This window comes from Coffea arabica, chromosome 9c, assembly GCF_036785885.1.
Source record: "Coffea arabica cultivar ET-39 chromosome 9c, Coffea Arabica ET-39 HiFi, whole genome shotgun sequence".
In the NCBI taxonomy this organism is placed as follows: Eukaryota; Viridiplantae; Streptophyta; class Magnoliopsida; order Gentianales; family Rubiaceae; genus Coffea; species Coffea arabica.
The window spans coordinates 18,162,859-18,184,679 of NC_092326.1; the positions used below are offsets into that span (position 1 = coordinate 18,162,859).

The following is a 21,821-nucleotide window of genomic DNA, read 5'->3' on the forward strand; positions in this document are numbered from 1 at the left end:
GGTGAAGATTGGTTGAGGTTTTGGGTTGATTTGATGAAGGAAATTGTGAAGCAAGAGAGTGAGAGAGAGAGGGAAGGCTGGTCGGCACTCTTGGTGAGAGAAGAGAGAGTGAATTTTGATCCAAGTTAGCTTCCAAGAGAAGATTAAATGAGTGGTGTAAATTCACTCCAAAGTCAACTCTCATTAGGGCTTGTTTGGCACGTTTTAGGCTCGATTTCTCGCGCGTTTGGTTCACTAGTGCACTAAACCTCCAATGCATATATATTCATGTAAATATTATTCACTCTTAATTGTCCCGAAATAAGGGTATAAAGTCCCTCAAATAAAGTTGCGCGTGTGAAAACGCGTACCGTCAATTTTAACGCTATAACGCGAATCTTCCGAGAATTTCTTATAACGATTGCACTACTAACTATCACTTGAGTATTTATTCATAAGATTACCTATTTTAGGACCATAGTACAAGTCTCCAATATTCCAAGTTTATTGTGCTACTACGCGGATAAAATCTCCAAGCACTATTCACTATTTTTACTAAACGTACTCCAGGAAATTAATTCTTGAAACAAGTCACTTTAAAAATATAACGAAGCTATATTTCCACGTAATTAGGTTCAATAGGTCTAGAAAATAATACTCAGAATAAATGAACAAGTAAATAATTAAATAAGCTCAAATTAGGGTTTTAATAGGAGTTTTACGAGTCCTCACATGAGTCGAGTATTAACTCCTCAAATCTCCAATAAATTTGTATCCATGCGTCTTTTGGAAAACTATCCACGCGTGAGTAGTATATGCTCACTTAGAACTTATTCACCTTTAACTCTCGATTAACTTTTCTTAATCTGCTATTGTCCGTTCTTAATTTCCCCAGGATAATCATACTCTCGAATACAATATCACCTTGAAACACTCGTGTTCATTATTTCTCACTCAAACAATCCTCCGAAAATTGAAGTTGTTGACGGGACGTTTTAAAAGCATAATGAAGACATTATTCCATACGAATGGATTTAAAATGGTCGTAATAAATTATTTGGGAAAAACAGGTGGATTAATACTTAATTAAACCATTAATATTCGATAAAAATAAGAAATTTTTCGGGTCCTCACAACTTAACCCTTTGGGTTCTTGTCTCTTAGTTGAGAATTGGATTGATTCACATCGAGAGAGAGTCAGCCGCTACTACCGCGTGATGTCGTCAAGCCAGTTTATTGAGGAGTTTGTGACGCCCCGAAAAAAAAAAAAGAGTTTGAGAACCCGGAAATTTTCTAAATTTCTAGGGTTTATTGCTTTATTAGAAAAATTCTCCACATAAAGTTTATGAGCAAAGACAGTTTTAAAATGATTTTTCTAGTATCGGTTAGTTTTTGACAAATTAAGAGCGTATTTTGGACGTGGGACCCGCTAGTGCGGTAAATGCATTATATTTTTGACAACTTGTTGGAATTTTGTATTAAGTGATATTATTTTACAAAGTGTTAAGATATTTGTATTGGAGAGACAAAAAGATAAGTTTTAAACCTAAAGGTGACAAGTGTCACCATAAGATTAAGTCTTGGACTTTGACTACACTATTCACTACTTTACCAAATAAATAAAAAAATTGCCAAAAATCATCCTTATTTCTAAAGCTTCATAGCCAGCTCTCTCTCAAAGGAAAAGAAAGAAAAACTCTCAATTTCTTCCTTCTATTTCTTGCTCAATCTTCAAATCCAACCAATAAAACTCCAAATCATTCCATAAAATCCCTTTGCTAAGTGGTCTTGAGGTGTTTTGTGGAGTTGTTTGGAAAGCTAAGGTGACTAGTTGCTCTATCTCTTGTATTGCTAAGGTGAGTTGTGAAGGACCCCTCTCCTTCCTCTAATGATGTTCAATTCATGATTGGTGGTGGTATGAGATGCAATATTATGGATTATTTCTTGATTTGTGGTTGAAGTGATGAAGTTTTATTATTTTTGGGGATTTTTCTGTTTTAATATAAGCATGGTTGTATGGCTATCTATGATGATTGGAAATGGTATATAATGATTCTAGAAGGTGGAAAAAGTGGACAATTGCAATCAATTTCTGTTTTGGAAGAAATTTCAGAAAATTAGGTTTTGTGAATGAACATTCTGCCCGAATTTTTAGCTCCTAGTTATAGGCCGAATTGGCCTTGGCTCAAAACATAAAAGTTGTAGGGAATGACATTTTAGAGGTGCCTACAAAATTTCAGGTCAATCGGAGTAGCATAGATTGAGAAAAGTTGAAATTACTATTGCTATTCTGGTTTTACCCGAATGTAAGAATTGCACCTGTAATTGGTTGTTTTGGTCAGGATTGCTTCCGAATTAGTTGTTGAGGCCTGCTGATGAAATTTAGCCCTGTTTCTTAGATATCAGCTGGTTTTGGAATTTCTGGATTTGGACTTGGAGAGCCTGAGTTATGATGTTTCCGCTAGAATGCGTTCTGTGAAGATATTTTTGTGATTCTGGTGTAGTTTCTTGTGTTTTTGACCTGGTTACACTCGAAACTAGGTTGAGTGACCTTCTGAAATATTGTAGCCCTATCTCTTAGCTTCGAAACAGTGGGTCTTGCACCTTCATCCGATGATCGTAGTGCCTTTGGTACCATTACCGCAAAATGACGTCAAAACATGTTTTTCTGGTTTTAACTTAACTTTCATTTCCGGACTTTTTCCTAGCTTGACTTGTCTTTGTACTACTTGGAGCTTGCTGAATGGCTATTGGATGAACTTGTTGTTGTGTGTGTACCTTTGGGACTGGCTGAGGAAATAATGAAGCCATGATGGCTGGAAAAGTAAGCAAATTTAGGGGAAGTGCTGTCCGAACTTTTAAAGAAGTTGTTTGCATTGAATTTGTGATCTAAGACTTGGATTTGAGCAAGGCAATGATGTATGATGGATGGTTTCTGAGCCATGGAGGTGAGTGACCTCAAACTATTTCTGAAGTTATTTATGAACCGTTTCCTGCATTATTTACTTTTGAGCTGTTTCCAAAGTTACTTTTGTACCGTTTTCTTGCATTATTTACCTTTAAACTATTTCCAAAGTTACTTTTGAACTGTTTTCTTGCATATCATGCGTGCTTGCATGTGAGTGTTCCTTATTTGCTATATTTTCTTGACTTCATGGCTTGTATTATTGATTGATAACGTGTTAAGTGCTTTGAATGATTTCCAAAACGAGCTTTCTAGGCGAGTGTGTACTTTATCGTACTCGGCCTAAATAACTGTGCAATTTTCAAGGATTTAATTATTGAAATGCTAGTTGCGCATGAATGTAAGCCATTTGGCTGAATTGGCCACTACCCTTTGTTACCGATCGACTCGAGCCAGAAGCGGACTCGGTCGGGCGATATGGTGACCCTGGGTGAATTTGGTATACTCGAGTATTACCTTGTAGTCCGGCTACGTCCGGATAGGTGGAATCCGGCCAATGGTCGGATGGGTGGAGTGCAGTCAACGTCCGGAAAAGGGGATGAACGAACAAAAGGATGAACGAGAGATTCTACTTACAAAACAATGTATTTTCAAACGATTGGAGGAATAAGGGGAAATGTCAAGGGAACGAACGAACAAACGAATAACTCCATGTGAGCTCGTATCCTTTTAATGAATGTTACTATCGCTTTCCATTGTAGATGTTTCTTGAATTATTGATACTCCATTTTAATGTATTGTAAATGTTCATTTGATTTATGACATCATTGAAATGAACTATTGTGAAACCGATTTAATTACTGATTTTAATGGTTACTCGCTGAGCTTCTAGCTCACCCCAAAAATATTTTATTCCCCTCCACAGGGCTCATGGCGAAGGAAGGAATTGTAGTACTTGTTCACGTGACTGGATGGCATATATCTTGTATAATTTGGATTTGGAATCATTTTATGTATAGTTGAGAATTGTTTCCGCTTCGCTTATGACATGTAAATATTGGAGATTTATATTGTAATATTTGAGGTTTATTCTTGTAATTCATTTGAGAACTGTAGTGAACGACTGAGTCCCGGCGAGAGCTGGGCAGGCGGTCCGCCGAACCCTTTGGTTCGCCCTAGGTAGAGGTGGGGCCGTCACAGAGTTCAACAATTTGACACCAGAAAAAGTGCAGTGGGTTCTAGATTGGACCAGGGTTAGAGACCCAGCTTTTAGGACCACTCAACATGACTTCATCCCTCTAGCTGGAGTTAATGGTCTAGTCGCCTATATTCCACAAAGGGTTATGAGACAGTTTGGATACCCGCAAAGCATTTCTACAGTACAAGGGGTTGAAGATCTCAGATTAGGTACGGTGACCGAGAGTCGAAATATGGTATTAGAGGCTTGGGGAAATTTGCAAGGTCTTAAGAATTTGCAGTTGGAATTGGTAAACAAGATGGCACCTGCAGTTATGCCTGGGTACAATGAATGGATCAAACAAAGGGTGGAACATGATAGGGCAAGGCAACAATCAGCATCAGCCAGTCCCGGAGAACAAATGGAGAAGTTAAGGAAAGAATTAGAGGAATCTCAATCCCAGCTTATATTGGCCAACAGAGTTTTAGAAGATACCCAAGTGCAGTTGAGGAGGGAGAAGAAGAAGAATGAGAAACTAGAGGAAGCCATAGACGCCCTTGATAGGATTAGGGAAGGAGCTCGTAAGCTCAGTTTAGGGAGCTCTAGAGAGTCACAAAGTACAAGTCTCTTGAGACATAGGGATTTTGTAAACATGGTTACTAAGACCATTGACGAGATTGTAAAGAAAGATTGAACTCTTCCACATTTTATGAGAAGCTTTCCATTTCAAAGTTCTAAATTCACTTACAGGTTTGGAAATGGGATTTTACCCCGAAGGCTTGCATCATGCTAGGCCTACCCTTGGCACAAAAAGGGTCCCCCCATAGGACATGCATCTGAATTGTTTGAACAATTACTAACTCATGTCTTTTTCTTTTTCTCTTTTGAATAAGTTGCAGAAATCTAGTAACGATTGGTTTATCTAAAGATGTCTTTTGCATCCTCAGGGTAAAGTTTCAAAATAGCTTCTCGGAAAAGCCCCATTATTACGCGATCTCGAAGTAAAGCCCAAAGGAATCGTGTAGACATGAGTACTCAGCCAGAATCATCTGATAAGACCGCTGCAACTATCCAACCGGAAGCCACAAGTCCCGGGGTTCAGTTGACTGAATTACTCACCAAATTTGGGGAAATGGCATCTGAAATGGCCGCCCAAAAGAAGTTGATCGACGAGCTCATTAGTAGCGGAGTGCAGCCCGAGCCTGCGCCCGTCAAACAACCGGAATCCGAACCATTTGTCATTCCTCTAATTCAAACCACTTTTGAGGGAGTTTTCAACCCGCAGTATACTTATACTCAAAATCCTCCGTTCTATCCTCCCTATGGGCAAGGATTTTAGCCTCAAGGTGGTCCAAACATGCCTCTGGATCCACAAGCTTTTTATCAGACTACCGCAGAGCCTGTTGTGCCAGAGCACACTGTTCAAACCAAGCCAGAAGTGGGAGAGTCGTCTGCCCTGGTAGATATGAAGTTACTTAAACGGTTGGATCGTTTCGATGAGTTCATCAGGAAAAGCCAAGGTTTAAGCAAACAAGGGGTGTTAGACTACGATGATCTGTGCCTGTTTCCAAATGTACAGCTGCCCGTAGGGTTCAAGACCCCGAAGTTCAATAAATATGATGGTACAGGCAACCCTAAGACACACTTGCGTTTGTTTGCCAACAAGTTGGACAGACCAGTGGATGATGAAAATTTGCCATTAAGGTTATTTCCAAAGAGTCTAGAAGGAGACGCCCTGGATTGGTATTCCAACTTAAAGCCAGAGGAGGTGAAGACTTGGCTTGATCTATCCAACGCCTTCATCAGACAATACAAATATAACTGCGAGCTAGCACCGACCAGAACTACTTTGGAAGGCACAAAGAGGCGACCATCTGAAGATCATAAGACATACGCCAAAAGATGGAGAAAGATAGTTGCCAAGGTTGAGCCTCCGATGACCGAAGATGAAATTGTTCGCACTTTCATAAAGGCGCATGATCCTCCACACTTTGAAGAAATCTTCCGTATGACCGGATGTTCATTTGCTGCGATTGTGAATAAACTCGAAGAGTATGATGATTTTGTGAGATCCGGAAAAAATTGTTAACGTCTCTGCCTTAAAATCACAAGTAGAAGCTTTGCAAGGGCAAGGGAGTAGTGGAAAGAAGCCGCAGTTTAAAAAGAAAGAGGGGGATGCAACTTTTATCTGGAACCAGAACCCTTCACCCAAACCCCGATACCAACACAATCTAACCTACCAACCACATTACCCTTATTATTCAAACCTGCAACATGTATATACTACCAATATCCACCACCCTCGACCTCGCCCAAGCTATCCTAACCCACCTTTAGCTCCTTTTCAAATTTCTCAACCAAATCCACCCTAAAACCGACCTCGCCCTCCATATAACCCAAGATTTCCTCCCCCAAATAGACCTGTTTATAGCCATCCTCAACCTCCTGAACCTTCCAACCAAGCCCGTAGCCGTACATTTACCGATTTAGGCAGGCCTCTAGACCAATTGTATGACCAGTTGAAGGCCGTCGGAAAAATTGGTATGGTACCCCCTCCGACCTATCCATATGGCATATTCGCTGGGTATAACCCACAAGCCGTCTGTGCTTATCATTCAGGGGCACCCGAACATTCAACTGTTGATTGCAAGGCTCTTAAGCATAGAATTCAAGATATGATTGAAGCTGGAGAGATTGTAATCAGGAAAAGGGAGGCACAAGGGCCGAATATAAATAGGAACCCCTTGCCGGAACACACTAATACCATTGGGGTCATTCCGGACGACGCAGAGTATGAGGAGCAAGTCCAAAAATTGGCAAGGGAAGCTGAGGTGTTTGGGGTCACAGACCAACCATTTGTAATAGAGGTGCCGTTTAAGGAAGATAAAAGGCCTTTTATTTTGAATTTCACTCCAGCTGAGAGCGAGGCTTTGGAGCCAGTGGTCATCGAATTCCCAGAGCAGGAGCCTGTTCTAAGTTTGCAGCGAGTGCCATGGAACTACGATGAACCTGTCATACAAATTGGAAAAAAATCAGTTGCCAAAGAAGAGGTGTCAGTGGTCACTAGATCAGGGAGAATTGCAAGTCTGTTTGGAGCTACCGTTCCGATTCAAACAAATAACCCCAAGCTGCCCGCTAAACCAATAATTACTGAGAAGGAAGCCTTGAATTTTCTTAAAAGGCTCCAAAGAAGCGAATATAATGTAGTCGAGAAGCTAAGCAAGTCGCCCACCCAAATATCCATGTTGAATCTGCTCTTTTCTTCGGATATGCATAGGGATGCGTTGCTCGAAGTGTTGACTAAAGCTCAAATCCCTAAGGACATTTCGGTTGTTAATTTCTCACATATAGTTGGGAGTGTGTTATTTACAAAACAAATCACTTTCTCTGATGATGAATTACCGGCAGAAGGCATTGGACATAACAAAGCTCTGTACATAGCTGTGAGGTGCAACGGAAAAATGTTGCTAAAGGTGTTGATTGACAATGGATCTGCGCTTAATATCTGTCCTTGGAGTACCTTGGAAAAGCTAGGGTTGCAAGATATCAAGCTAAGGCCTTCAGGGACCATAGTTAGAGGTTTTGATGGAGCACAAAGAGAACCTATAGGAGAAGTGGATTTAGTAGTCGAGATGGGGCCCGCACAGTTTCAAATAGCCTGCCAAGTTATGCACTTTTCTAATATTTACAATTTTTTGCTTGGAAGGCCGTGGATTCATAAGTCCGGGGTTGTGCCTTTTTCATTGCATCAATTGTTGAAATTCATAGTAAATGACAAATTGATAACTATCTTTGCCGAGGAGGATTGCCTCGTAATTGCTGATTCTGGGTCCGAAGAAGTTGGTAGCCGAAACGCCACAGTGACCCCACATTGCACAGCTGATATCGTCTCCGTAAGTTGGATAACAAAAGAGGAACGAGCTCTGTCAAAGGCCAGTGTCATGATGGCTAAGGAAATGATCCGCGGAGGATATGAGTTTGACAAATGGCTGGGACGTGATCTACAAGGAATTCTGAAACCAGTGAAAATTGTGGAGAAAAATGATTCATACGGTTTGGGTTTCCGACCAACCGCTAAAGACATCAAAGAAATGAAGGAATGAAAGAAAGCAGAGAAAGAAGGCAGGCAAAAGGCCTTTGATATTCCACCACTGCATTATACTTTTCCACGACCAACCGAGGTGATCACGTCAGAGATTAACCCAGTTGACGAAATTGAAACTAGTTTGGCCCAATTGTTCGTTGGGGCAACATTTGAAGACAGTTTCCCAGATGAGGCCGAGTTTCCCGACATCCCTGAAAGATCAATTTCCAATTGGACAGCCGAGTTTTTGCCCATTCAGAAGGAGTTTCGGTAAAACTAAAGCGGTTTGTCATTCATGCGAATTCATGAGAATATTTCTGCATTTGTAAATAGCTAATGAAAGCATCTTTATCTTTGACTAAAATTTGCACATGTAAATATTGTTTCCGCTTGCTTTCTTTTTGTTTTCGCTTTCAATCAAAGGTTTTATGAAAATTCACAAGTGGTTCTTGTCATGTTGTTTTGTTTATTCGTTTGTCATATTGTATATTCATTTGTTTGTTGTATGTTTGTTTGCTTATTATCCCACATTCGTTAATTCTTTCAGATGGCCAAAAATAAAACTATTTGACCCTTTGGATATCACTATTCTGGAATTCAATAATGGCAATCTCTATATCACTCACGACTTAGAGGTCTGGGAATCTGAGCTTCAAAGCGAGAGTGATAATGAGGAGGTATTCGATTCTTTTGCAAAGGACTTTGAACAATATGAGGAGAAATCAAAATCGAACCTGGAAGAAACAGAAAAGGTTAACATTGGCACTAAAGATGAAGTTAAGGAGGTGCAAATTAGTATTCATTTGAATGAGAGGCAGAAAAAGGAGATGCTTGAATTCTTGACTGTGTTCTAGGATGTATTTGCATGGTCCTATGATGATATGACTGGTATTTCAACTGATGTGATAGTGCATAAGTTGCCCACAGACCCTACTTTTCCACCCGTAAAGCAAAAATCACGAAAATTCAAACCAGATATGAGAATTGAAAAACAGCTCAAAACCAACATTATCATTGTTTTCCATTACCCTATTTGGCTTTCGAATCCAGTCCCTGTTCCAAAAAAGAATGGAGAGGTGCGAGTTTGTGTTGATTATAGAGACCTCAATAAGGCCAGTCCTAAAGATGATTTTCCTCTGCCAAATATTCACATTCTCCTGGACAATACCGCTGGGCATAAGATTGAATCTTTTTGTGATTGCTTCGCTGGATACCAACAGATTTTGATCGCAGAAGAGGATAGAGAGAAGACTGCTTTTATCACCCCTTGGGGCACATTTTGCTACCGAGTGATGCCCTTTGGTTTAAAGAATGCCGGAGCTACGTATCAAAAGACCATGACCACCCTGTTTCATGATATGATCTACCGGGAGATGGAGGTCTACGTGGATGACATCATAATCAAGTCTAAAAGGGCAGAGAACCATTTGATTGATTTGAAGAAGCTGTTCGAAAGGTTGCGAAAGTACAATTTGTAACTAAATCCGGCAAAGTGCGCCTTTGGGGCACCAGCTGGTAAGTTGTTGGGTTTCATTGTTAGTAAAAGAGGCATAGAGATAGATCCAGCGAAAATTAAAGCAATTCGAGATATGCCAGTGTCGAAAACTCAGAAGGACGTGAAAAGTTTCTTAGGAAAGATCAATTTTATTGGGAGATTCATTGCCCAACTAACTGCCACATGCGAGCCGTTGTTCAAATTGTTGAGAAAGAATGTGCCATTGTATTGGAGTAAAGAATGCCAACAAGCTTTTGATAAGATCAAGGATTATTTGTTACATCCGCCAGTTTTGGTGCCACCCAAGCCGGGTCGACCATTAATCATGTACTTATCTGTGCTTGAAGAAACAGTTGGTTGTGTCCTCGGGCAGCATGATGACTCCGGAAGGAAGGAGCAAGCCATTTACTATCTAAGCAAAAAGTTCACGCAGTATGAGGCTAATTATTCATTCATTGAGAAAAGCTGCTGTGCATTGGCCTGGGCAGTTCAAAAGCTGAGACACTACCTGTTGAGCCATACCACTTATCTTATTTCCCGATCTGATCCTTTGAAGTATCTCTTGGAGAAGCCGATGCTAACTGGACGTCTGGCTAAATGGCAGATAATTCTCTCAGAGTTCGATATTTTTTTCACTTCACAAAAGGCTGTCAAGGGGCAAGCTATAGCGGATCATTTGGCAGAAAATCCAAAGGATGATGATTATCAACCACTTCATACTTATCTCCCTGATGAGAAAGTCTTATTTGTAGGTGCCACAGACGATATAAGTGAGCAAAGCCCTGAATTGTGGCTTTTCTTCGATGGAGCTTCGAATTCTCTCGGAGCTGGAATTGGAGCTGTTTTGGTTTCACCCGAAGGGAAGCACTACCCTGTCGCTGCCAAATTGCAATTTGCTTGCACAAACAACATGGCTGAATATGAAGCCTGCATTTTTGGTCTCAAAATAGCTTTAGAAATGAAAATCAAAGAGTTGATAGCTTTCAGTGATTCAGATTTGCTCGTGCACCAAACCTTGAAGCAGTGGATAACCAAAGATTCAAAAATTCTGCCCTACCATTGTAGTCTGCTCACTCTGGCCAAGCAATTTCAAAATTTGGAGTTCAGACATCTCCCGCGAGTCCGAAACGCATTTGCTGATGCTTTGGCCACCTTAGCTTCTATGATCCAATATCCAGATAAATTGAGGATCGAACCAATCCAGATTCAACTTCAACACAAGCCTGCCCATTGTTGGGTTGTAGACAAGTCTCTGACAATATTCCTTGGTATAATGATATTAAGGAGTTTCTCAAAACTGGGTCTTACCCTCTGCATGCTAGTACAAAGGACAGGAGTTTTCTGCGTAGAATGGCTTCAAAATTTTTCTTAAGTGGAGAAGTTTTGTACAAAAGAACCTCAGATTTGAACCTTTTAAAGTGCATTGATGAAGACGGAGCTCAATACATGATGAAAGAAGTGCATAGTGGCGTTTGTGGACCTCGCATGAATGGCCATTTGCTAGCAAAGAAAATCATGAGAACCGGATACTTCTGGTTTACTATAGAGCGTGATTGTATAGATTTTGTCCGGAGATGTATAAAATGTCAAATGCACGGTGACGTTATACGCGCTCCACCCACTGAATTGCATAGCATAACCGCCCCATGGCCCTGTTCAATGTGGGGTATGGACGTGATTGGTACAATTGATCCTCCTGCTTCAAATGGACATCGATTTATATTGGTGGCAATTGAGTACTTTACTAAATGGGTTAAAACGGAGTCATTCAAACATATAACGAAGAAGATAGTTGCCAATTTCTTGAGAGATCACATCATCTGTCGCTTTGGAGTACCCGAAACGCTTATTACAGACAATGCTAAGAATCTGAACAATGACTTGGTAGATGGACTATGTGAGCAGTTCAAGATCAGACACCACAACTCTGCCATTTATAGGCCTCAGATGAATGGAGCTGTAGAAGCCGCAAACAAGAATTTGAAGAAGATTATCCGCAAAATGACTGAAAGGCATCGCGATTGGCATGAAAAGTTGCCTTATGCATTAATGGCGTATCGGACTTCTATCCGGACATCGACCGGGGCAACACCATATTCACTCATGTATGGAATGGAAGCTGTATTACCAGCTGAAGTTGAAATTCCTTCGCTACGAATCCTCGTGGAAGCTAAATTGGAGGCGGCTGATTGGATGAAGCAGCGCCATGAGCAATTGACTTTGATCGATGAAAAGCGGCTCAATGCTATCTGTCATGGTCAGTGCTATCAGAAACGTGTGGCCCGGGCTTACAACAAAAAAGTCCATCGGCGTGCATTCGAAGAAGGCGACAAAGTACTAAAGCGGATTTTGCCAATGCAAGATGAAGCTAAAGGCAAATTTGCTCCAAATTGGCAAGGGCCGTTCATTGTCCAAAAGGTATTACCTAGCGGAGCACTTATTTTGGCAGAAATGGATGGACAAACATTCCCTCAACCATCAACTCAGACATGTGCAAGAAGTTTTTCATTTGATCATGCAAATTTTCTTTAGAAATTCATGCAAACGGCAAAATGCAAGTCAGACCATCTTCTTTTACATTTAAAACATTTTATCTCTACTTGTCCCCTTTGAGCCATCAGAATTGACAAATTTTCTCTTGATAACCCCTGAGAATTGCAAACCCCACACTGGGGCAAATTTAGTTTTTTTAAAAAAAATGCAAAAGTGAGGAAAATGCAATGAAGAAAATGCAAAGAGAGAATATTCGATCAAACTGAGGCAAATTTTCCTCAGTTTCGTTCAAAATTGAAGACGATTTCAAAGTAGTGCAATCTCAAGTCATTTCACACCTCGCTTCAAAATTTGCTTTCAAGCCTCAACTTTTCTTGAAAAACACCCCACCTGACCTCATTACAAAGCCCAAAGTCCTGGCTTTCGTCACTTGTTGTATTTCTATTAGGAAATTTGTTAATCAACTGGCAAGTGATGCCCATAATGCCTTCGCCTAATCTCACAAGGGAAGTGCATTTTACTGATGCCAGAAATCTTTAACTCATATTTCTGAGTCGATCATGGTCGAGATATTTCATTGTTCTTTAGGTGAAAACCCGAAAGGGCGCCTCAAAATAAAAAAAAAAAGGAAAAGAAAAGAAAAAGAAATGGAAAAAAAAGAAAAAAAAAAGAGAAAGAAAAGGAAAAGAAAAGAAAAAGAAAAGAAAAGAAAAGAAAAGGAAAAAAAGAAGAAGAAAAGATCAAACAAAAACAAAAAGGGTGGGGGCAACCTTGGTGAAAACCCGAAAGGGCGCCAAGGCAGGTTTTCTCAACAGATGAGCACGAGAAGGAACAGCTGGTGACCTGGTTCATTTTGTGAGAACTCGCAAAAAAAAAGCCCTTTTATTTGGAATTATTATTTATTAAAGCCCTACTACCCAATTATTCTCTAATAAGTGCAAATGAACCTAGAAAGTAGGGTTTCACTCTTTGTTTTCAAGATTGGAGCAAATTAGGGTTTTCGCGATTTTCGCCGAATGATTTTTCGGTACGGAGCAAGGACCAAATTTGGTGATTAAAAGTGACTTTTAAGTGAGAAATAATATGTAATTAGGAGCAATGATATAAGGTTACTGAATAGGAAGTAAAAACCCTAGTATACGTGATTTAAGAAAAATCGGCTCGAACAGACGGGTACCGTTTGTTACCGGGTAAACACATCACTTGACCCATACTTTATTACCTTAATCTTCTCATTTTATTTCAGCTAATTAACCCTCAAAATATCTCATACACCAGCCACAATATTTGACCAAGAAAACAAGAGAAAAGAAAAAATTTTGACTACCAATCAACTTGTGACACTTGTCACCTTTGACCCAAATCAATTCATATCCTTTTAACCTTCTTTGAAGCTTCAATTGCACTTCATTTCAGCCTCTATTTCTGCCATATGAACCGTGAGAAAGAGAGGGAAAAGCCAAGAGAAAGAAATCATAATCCATCTTGAGTTTGGTCCACTTAAGTGAGAAAACAAGAAATCTAAACCGATTAATCAATAGTTTGAGAGCTTGGGAAGCTTAAGGAACCAGAAATTTCAAGAGGAGGTGAAGTATTACTCTTGCAAGCCCTTTTATTGAGGTATAAGGTCTGACCCATGGCTTTGGTTCTTTTATTTTTGTTTAAGATGTTATATAGCTCGTGTTTTGGTTAGATTAGTAGCTATACAAGTTGTTGTGATGATTTTGGGGTGATGTATATGACTTTGGGTTTGACTGATTTCCTTCTTATACTTGTTGTAGAAGTGGTATATGATGTATATAGGCTTGTATAAGAGGTTGTGGTAGTGATTGAATCAAGAAAATGAAGAGATTGCCCTTGAAATCCCAAATTTCCAGATTTCTGGAAAATATGACTTCCATTCTGTCTGGTTTTATTGCACCATGTTAGAGACCGAATTGGCCTTAGGTCAAAATATAAAATTTGTAGATTATGGTATTTTATAGCTGCCTACAAAATTTCAGCTCAATCGGAGCAATGTAGCTTGTGGAAAGATGAAAATACCCTCGCTGATCTAGGTCACTTCCAGAGTTCCGCGTGGGCAGTTAGTCTATTTGATTGCATTTATTCATTATAATCCGTTTAGATTTAGCCTTTCACCAAAACATGAGAGTTTTATTGCCCTGTCTTAGCTTTGTAACGCCACCAAGAACGTCTTAAACGGACCTCGGTAGACTGAGATATGGTCACTTGAATACAGTATGGTTGATTAGCCGAATAGTTGAAACCAGGTTATATGGATTGGGCATTTGATCAGGTTCCACTGGAAATTATACTAAGTACTCTTCATGAAAGTTGTAGGCCTTTGTCTTAGTTTCGAAATGGTATAAGCTGCGTATCAATCTGATAAACGTAGCCTCGGATGTGTTATTTCCGCAAAACCCATTAAAACTGTCTTTTGATAAGTTTCATTTCCGCACATGATATTAGCTTAATCTTTGCTCTTGTATTGTTTTGAGCCTATGGAATGGCTAATGAACTGAAATTATGTTAGGGATTATGTTGGGTTGGATTGAGTAAGAATTTAAGCCTAAATGGCTGGAAATTGGGTAAACACAAAGGGCATGCTGCCCAAATTTACGCTCGAGGACTAAAAGACTATACTTATACTTTGTACTAGTAGTTATTCGGATTTTCTTTGATTTACTTAAACTTTGGAGGGGTTTAACTGTAATATTTTCTCTTGGCTATTATTAGGGTTTCTTGGCAATTGAGAGTGTTATTTGGGAGGATACTTTGGACATTATTTTGCTTAAATAGGTGAGTGTTCTATATACTCTTTGTTTCTATGACTATGAGGATTGTTGTGACTATGTGATTATTTGTGAACATTTGATTAAATGTTAATTATTTTCTACGATTTCTAAAATAAACTTTTGCTAGGTGAGTGTGTACTTTATCGCACTCGACTTAAATAAATATGAGATTCTTGGTGTTTAAATGTTGAAATATTAGTTGCGCATGAATGTAAGCCTTTTGGCTGAACTGGGCCCTTGCCTTTGTTACCGATCGACTCGAGCCAGAAGCGGACTCGGTCGGGCGATTTGGTGAACTGGGTGTGTCGCGCCCCATTTTTTGATAAATGAATAAATGGTTTAAAAAATATATTTTTGTGATTGGAAAATGACTTGTGATTTAAAAGAAAAAATGGGTCTAAATGGGGGGTTGAAAATGCGACGATTTGACCCAAAATTATAGTTTAAAAAGGGTTTTTGAAATAAAAATTGGAGTCGCCACTTGGTAATGAGTTAAGGTGTACCAAGTCACCAAAAAATGAATTTTTAAAGAAAAAATAGGAAAAAAGTAGTAAGAAACCCCTTTTAAACGACTCCTAATCCACGTAAACCAAAGAAAAAGGTTCGGGAGTCACATTTGACAAAGGGGAAGGCAAGGATAAAATCCAAGGCACCCCTTTGACCTAGCCAAGGCTAGTTGCATGATTTAATCAAATATTTTCTTGTTTTAATCAAAGAATTTATTACATTTGGATGCACTACATGAATGCAAACCCTAGACCTAGGGGTATTGGGGGAAATTTCTCTTCAAAGGTTGAGTGGTGCCAATCACATTAATTGTGAAGCCCAATAACGATCCTTTGAAGAAGTCACGAATAATGCGAGTGGGATGCAAATGAATGGAATGCATGTATGCAATGTGAGGACATGAGTTTGAAAAAGTAATAAAAGGCAATAATATGTAAGTGAAAATGTGCATGTGAGTGGGCAAAGTACGGTATGTGAAATGATAATATGAAGTGCATGTGTGCAAATGATGATAAAAGTGTTCGTGTGCAAGTGAAGAAACATAAAGGTGCACGTGTGCAAAATGGGAGGAAAGATGAAAGTGTAATGATAGAGTGGATTTAGAATGCATGAGCCTAGGGAATTCATGCATATTAGGTACGGGGAGACCTAAATCGTGACTCAATTTGCCCTTTTATAGAGGGAATACAAGCGTGCTAAGGCTTAGAAAAAGCCACACTTGTCTATATCCCATATTTAAGGGAACTCTCAAGCAAATGAACCCTATAACTAGCATGAAATGCAAAAATCCTAAAATGGAGGGAAAAGGGGTTCGAGGGGCATGCAAAATGATAAAACTAAAAAAATGCATGAAATGAAGTGAAACATGCAAACATGTACTAATGAGGGGAAATCCCTAAGGGTCTAGCGTTGGACTAGCCCATTCTATGAATTGCGACTAGCGTTGGACTAGCGGAAACGTACATTCATCCATCACATTCATTCATGGCTATGAAAAGCGAGTAGACATGCCAAACACATAGCACATAACACTTAGCATGCATATCTAAATGCCAAAACCTAAGAAAACGATTAAACATATAGCACATAGACATGCAAGACACATAAGGTGATTAAGGCCCTAACTATTACATTTGCTAGCTAGGCACAAGTCTTCAACAGCTCTTCATCGAATGCTCCTCCAAACCCTATCTATTACAAGCCAAGAGGTGTACACATACCCCATTAAAGAAAAAAAACTTAATAAAGCAAAAGTAAATGAAAGGAATGAAAGGAATTAAGGAAACGTAAAGAAAGCGAAGTAGACATGCAATTCACTTAGCACATTGGATCACATAGGAGAGATAAAAAAAGGGGTAAAAGAAATTATACCTCCCTTGGAATAGTGCCTTAAATGGAGTGAAATCACTTATTTATTTTCCAAAATAAAAGAAATGGTCAATGTACCAATTTATTTGAAGAAATTAAAGAAAATAGGCAAACACGAGCTCATTCGGTCATAAAGCCCCTAAAGTCATGACTTAAGTGCAATTGACAAAGCATGGTAGTTAATTGAAGCAAAACAATCAATGAAATTGCAAAACTAAAGCTGCCAGGGACCAAATTGAAGACATTATTCAATCGGTTGGGTCATAGTGGAATAAAGGAAGACTTGTAGGGTTAAAATGCAAACTACAAAACCTTTTGCATGCATGCAACGAAAGAAACATTCATCTGCAATTTTTCAACCATTTTCTGCAATTCTTGTGTTCATCCTAATGCAATCTTTCCATCCAAACTAAGCTAATATTTTTAACCCAACATCGCAGCCTTGATTCCAAAAACAACAAATTCACAAATATCAACATCCAAAACAAACCAAAAGAGACAAAGAGAAATGTAAGAATGGGAGCATGCGATTTTCTGAAAAAATTTCCTGCTATTGCTACCATGAACAAATGAATCAACATTTTTGATCAACGACACAAGCACAATCCATCTAAAATGATACAACGTGAACTGAACATTTAAAAAAAATCAGCAGCAAATGGCCAAGCATAGAATCTGAATATTCATTTGTTTCTAGGTCCCCAACAAGAAAAATCTAGACCCATCTTTGTTAGAAAACGTTTGCAACATCTTAAACAATCAGTAAATAAAAACAAGATCATCAAATGAGCAACCCAAGAGAGAAAAACCGATTTTTCCTGTACTGCTGTATCGAGTCGAGCCTTAAGTTTGTTGCAGCGAATTTTGTGCTCGACGCTTAGTTTAAGGCAAACTGAAGCCCAGGTGATAGGATCGGCAAGTGTTTTCATACTGTTTTGGTAGAAAGTTCTGGAGTTTAAACACCAAACCAATGGATCAAAAGGCATATGAAAATCTGGAATATTTCTGTCATTGTTGCTAGTTTCTATTGCCATGTTCACAAGTTCCACATAATAGCTTGCTACCTATACTCGTCATTTTCGAAACCCAACAATAACAACCCAGAAATGGATAACCAGCAGCAGATAGCTACAACACTCATCAAACCCACTCAACTTTCATGCTTATGAATCCGACCTCAGCTATTAGCACACGGGCTCTGACCAAACTCGGTCTAGTCAGAGTTTCTTTTGAAAGCATTAAGACTGACTCTTTCAGCTCAGGATTGTCACTTTAAGGCAATTTATCAGACAAACAACAAGCATGAGAGGATTCAATAATGCATAAATGAAAGAACAACAAAGAAAAGTTACCTCCGCTCCTTTTGGTAGCAAACAGCGCTTGAGTAGCAGAAACGATGAGCTTCAGCGCGGGTTAGAGGAACCTGGAAGATGTTCCACCTTCGGCTTCGGCTGTTTTCGATGGAGGTTGAATGCGGCGGTGGTGATGGCGAACAGCAGCAACCGTGGATGAGGACTAGTGGTGGCTCGGGCAGATGTGTGAGGAAGAAGTTGTTGTTGGAGTGGGTAATGCTCAGAATGACCAAGGAAAAGGAGTTACTTGATCTGACTCGATGGATCCACCTTGTCAACGGTCGATTATTAGCGAGAGCCGCCGCTCGTTATCTAGACGAAATGCCAAAGCTGTTCCTGCCCTCCTTGGTCAACGGGAAGGAGCTGATAATATTTGCAAGAGGGTTCATGCTTGGAAATCACCCTCCCCTCCTGTTGAATCAGACGGCTACTTGGATGTTGATGGCATTCGTTCAGAGGACCAAAAAGACGATTTCGTCGTTATTGGCAGGGAAGACAAGCGGAGGGAGGTGATTTCTAGATTGCTGGCTGCTGATGACGCCCTCAATATTACTGGGATATACGGAATGGATGGAATCGGCAAGACAACTCTCGCCTAAAAGGTATATGGGGATTCTTCCGTCCACCGCCATTTTGATTGCTTTGCCTGGGCTACGGTGGGGAAGGACTTCCGCACCAGAAGAATTCTTCTGCAACATGTTTGCCGAGCCAGGGATGACATGGCCTCATTTCTAGACTTGGACTTGGCTCAGAAGCTTTACGAGTTCCTGCAGTCCAAGAAATTCTTGATTGCTTTGGATGATGTATGGTCTTCCGATGCTTGGGAGTGCCCCCCGCGTTGCATTTTCGTCTCGAGAACCAACCGCCAGCAGAGTGCTGTTCACCGCTCACCACTCGGAACGACGGAGTTGCGGAGAAGATTTCTTCTTCATCAGCCGAGAACTTTCTCGGTTCCCTTTTTTCTGCTTAGTTTTCTCCAACCCTCTCTCAGCCGTTCTTCCTTCTCTTTCTGGTTTTTCTTTCAATTTCAGCCCTCAGCTTTCTTCTTCACGGTGGTTCCTCCCCCCTCACTCTCTAACTCTCAGCCGCCGTTTTTCTTTTTTTTAGCCAAAAACCTCCTCTATACTCTCTACTCCGTTGCTGTTTTCTTTTCCTTTCTTTTCCAGATTTGCGGCCCTCTCCTCTCTATCCGTAGCTTTCTATTTATACTGCAGCCCCACCTTAAACCCTCAAGCATCTCTTCCATATTTGCAGCTAAGGGGCTGCTAAGAGCCCTTCCTTGCAAGCTGCAAAAACGCAGCTTGCAAGTCGCGTATCCACCCCTTTTTTTTTTCAAAAAACTTAAACAAAATTAAAATAATAAGAATAAAAAACAGAAACACCTTAATTAACATTGGATGAAAAAGTAAATGAACTAGAAACCACAAAAAATGCAAATTCCACTTTTCCCTTTTTTATTTTCCATTTTCATCATTTTTCCTTTTTTTCTTCTTTTTTTTCTTTTTTCAATAAAATATTGAATTTGAGTCAAAAACAATTAAAGCATGTTCTTTTTTTTGAATTCTTTTTCTTTTCTTTTCAAGAAATTCTATGTTAAAAACTTAAAAATAATGATAATAACACAAAAAACTAAAAAACTAAAAACTAAAAAGTGAAAAAAAACAAGCACAGACTAAAAAAATAAATAGTAAATGAAATTACACCAAAATTTGGTGTCTACAGTTTGCCCCTCTCTGTCTGAGTTTTGGAAAAACTTGAGACAAAGAAATAGACACCAAATGCTCACCTGTGTTATTCGGCTACGGCTACTCGAACGACTGCTGTTATTGTCATGAGGACTGACTCCTTTTAATGAGACTGACTCGGACGAGAAATTTAAAACGGGATAGACCCGAACTGGAAGTTTAAAACAGGACTGACTTGAACAGGAATTTAAAAACGGGATAGACCCGAACTGGAAGTTTAAAACAGGACAGACCCACGGGATAGACCCGGACAGAAATGTAAAATTGGGATAGACCCACGGGATAGACCCGAACAGAAATTTAAATTGGGATAGACCCACGGGGTAGACCCGAACAGAAATTTAAATGGGATAGACCCAGACAAAAATTTAAATGGAATAGACCCACGGGATAGACCCGGACAGAAATTTAAATGGGATAGACCCAGACAGAAATTTAAATGGGATAGACCCACGGGATGTTGTGAAGTTGGCGGAACGAAGTCCAGGCCCAACGGGATTTTTGGAATATTGGCGGCATTAAATCCAGGCCCAACGTGATTTTTGGAATGTTGGCGGTACGAAATCCAGGCCCAACGTGATTTGAAATGTTGGCGGCACCAAGTCCAGGCCCAACTTGATCTTTGTGATGTTGGCGGCATTAAATCCAGGCCCAACGTGATTTGGAATGTTGGCGGCACCAAGTCCAGGCCCAACTTGATCTTTGGAATGTTGGCGGCATTAAATCCAGGCCCAACTTGATTTTTGGAATGTTGGCGGCACCAAGTCCAGGCCCAACGTGATTTGGAATGTTGGCGGCATTAAATCCAGGCCCAACTTGATCTTTGGAATGTTGGCGGCATTAAATCTAGGCCCAACTTGATTTTTGGAATGTTGGCGGCACCAAATCCAGGCCCAACGTGATCTAAGCGGTCAGCGGGATAGAACCCGGTCCTGCCGAGGATAGAATAAAACACACGCGTTAGTGAGATAGACTCGATGCTAACGGTGGCAGGATGAAACACACACGTTAGTGAGATGGACTCGATGCTAACGGCGGTAGGATGCAAACACGCACGTTAGTGAGATAGACTCGATGCTAACGGCGGTAGGATGAAACGCACACGTTAGTGAGATAGACTCGATGCTAACGGTGGTGGAATGAAAACACGCACGTTAGTGAGATAGATTCGATGCTAACGGCGGTAGGATGAAAACACGCACGTTAGTGAGATAGACGTTAGTGAGATAGACTCGATGCTAACGGCGGTAGGATGAAAATACGCACGTTAGTGAGATAGACTCGATGCTAACGGCGGCAGGATGAAACGCACACGTTAGTGAGATAGACTCGATGCTAACGGCGGTAGGAATGAAAACATGCACGTTAGTGAGATAGACTCGATGCTAACGGCGGTGGAATGAAAACACGCACGTTAGTGAGATAGACTCGATGCTAACGGCGGTAGGATGAAATGTGGTTGTCAAGAGTGGGGAATGGAAGGGTGCGCGGCGGGCATTGAAGCTTCGCCCACAAGAAATCAATTTTGATTTTTCAAGAATTTGAACTTGATGTTTGACTTTTGAATTTTTCTGATTGATTTTTTGATTTTTTTTTTTTGAGAGAGAATTTTCCAAAAATAATTTGCCCCAAGTGTAGGGCCCTTTTCCCTTCTTTCTTCTCTTTCTTCGGCATCGGCCTCCCACATCACCAGATGCTTTTCTGTCATTTTGAACCATGAATTCCTGTACAAGGGATTCATCAAAATATGACATGCATTCAAATTTCTTATTTGGAAAGAACAGCGTGATTGGTTTGATATCCTCAAATGTATTAAAAACTTTTGCCCCAGTATGGATTTATTTCATGAAATCTTACAAATAAAATTTTGCCCCAGTATGGATTTATTTCATGAAATCTTACAAATAAAATTTTGCCCCAG

General features: G+C 40.0%; 1 protein-coding gene across 1 annotated transcript; it reads left to right on the plus strand.

Annotated features, from left to right (window-relative positions):
* The first annotated feature begins 6,604 nt into the window (after positions 1–6,604).
* Positions 6,605–8,164, plus strand: LOC113728811 (uncharacterized). Its single transcript, XM_027253173.2, has one exon. The coding sequence runs from the start codon at positions 6,605–6,607 to the stop codon at positions 8,162–8,164; it is 1,560 nt and encodes a 519-aa protein (XP_027108974.2).
* The last annotated feature ends 13,657 nt before the right edge of the window (positions 8,165–21,821 follow it).

Excerpts from the sequence above, each read along its gene's own strand:
- LOC113728811 (XM_027253173.2), top strand. The coding sequence starts at position 6,605 with ATGGTACCCCCTCCGACCTATCCATATGGCATATTCGCTGGGTATAAC.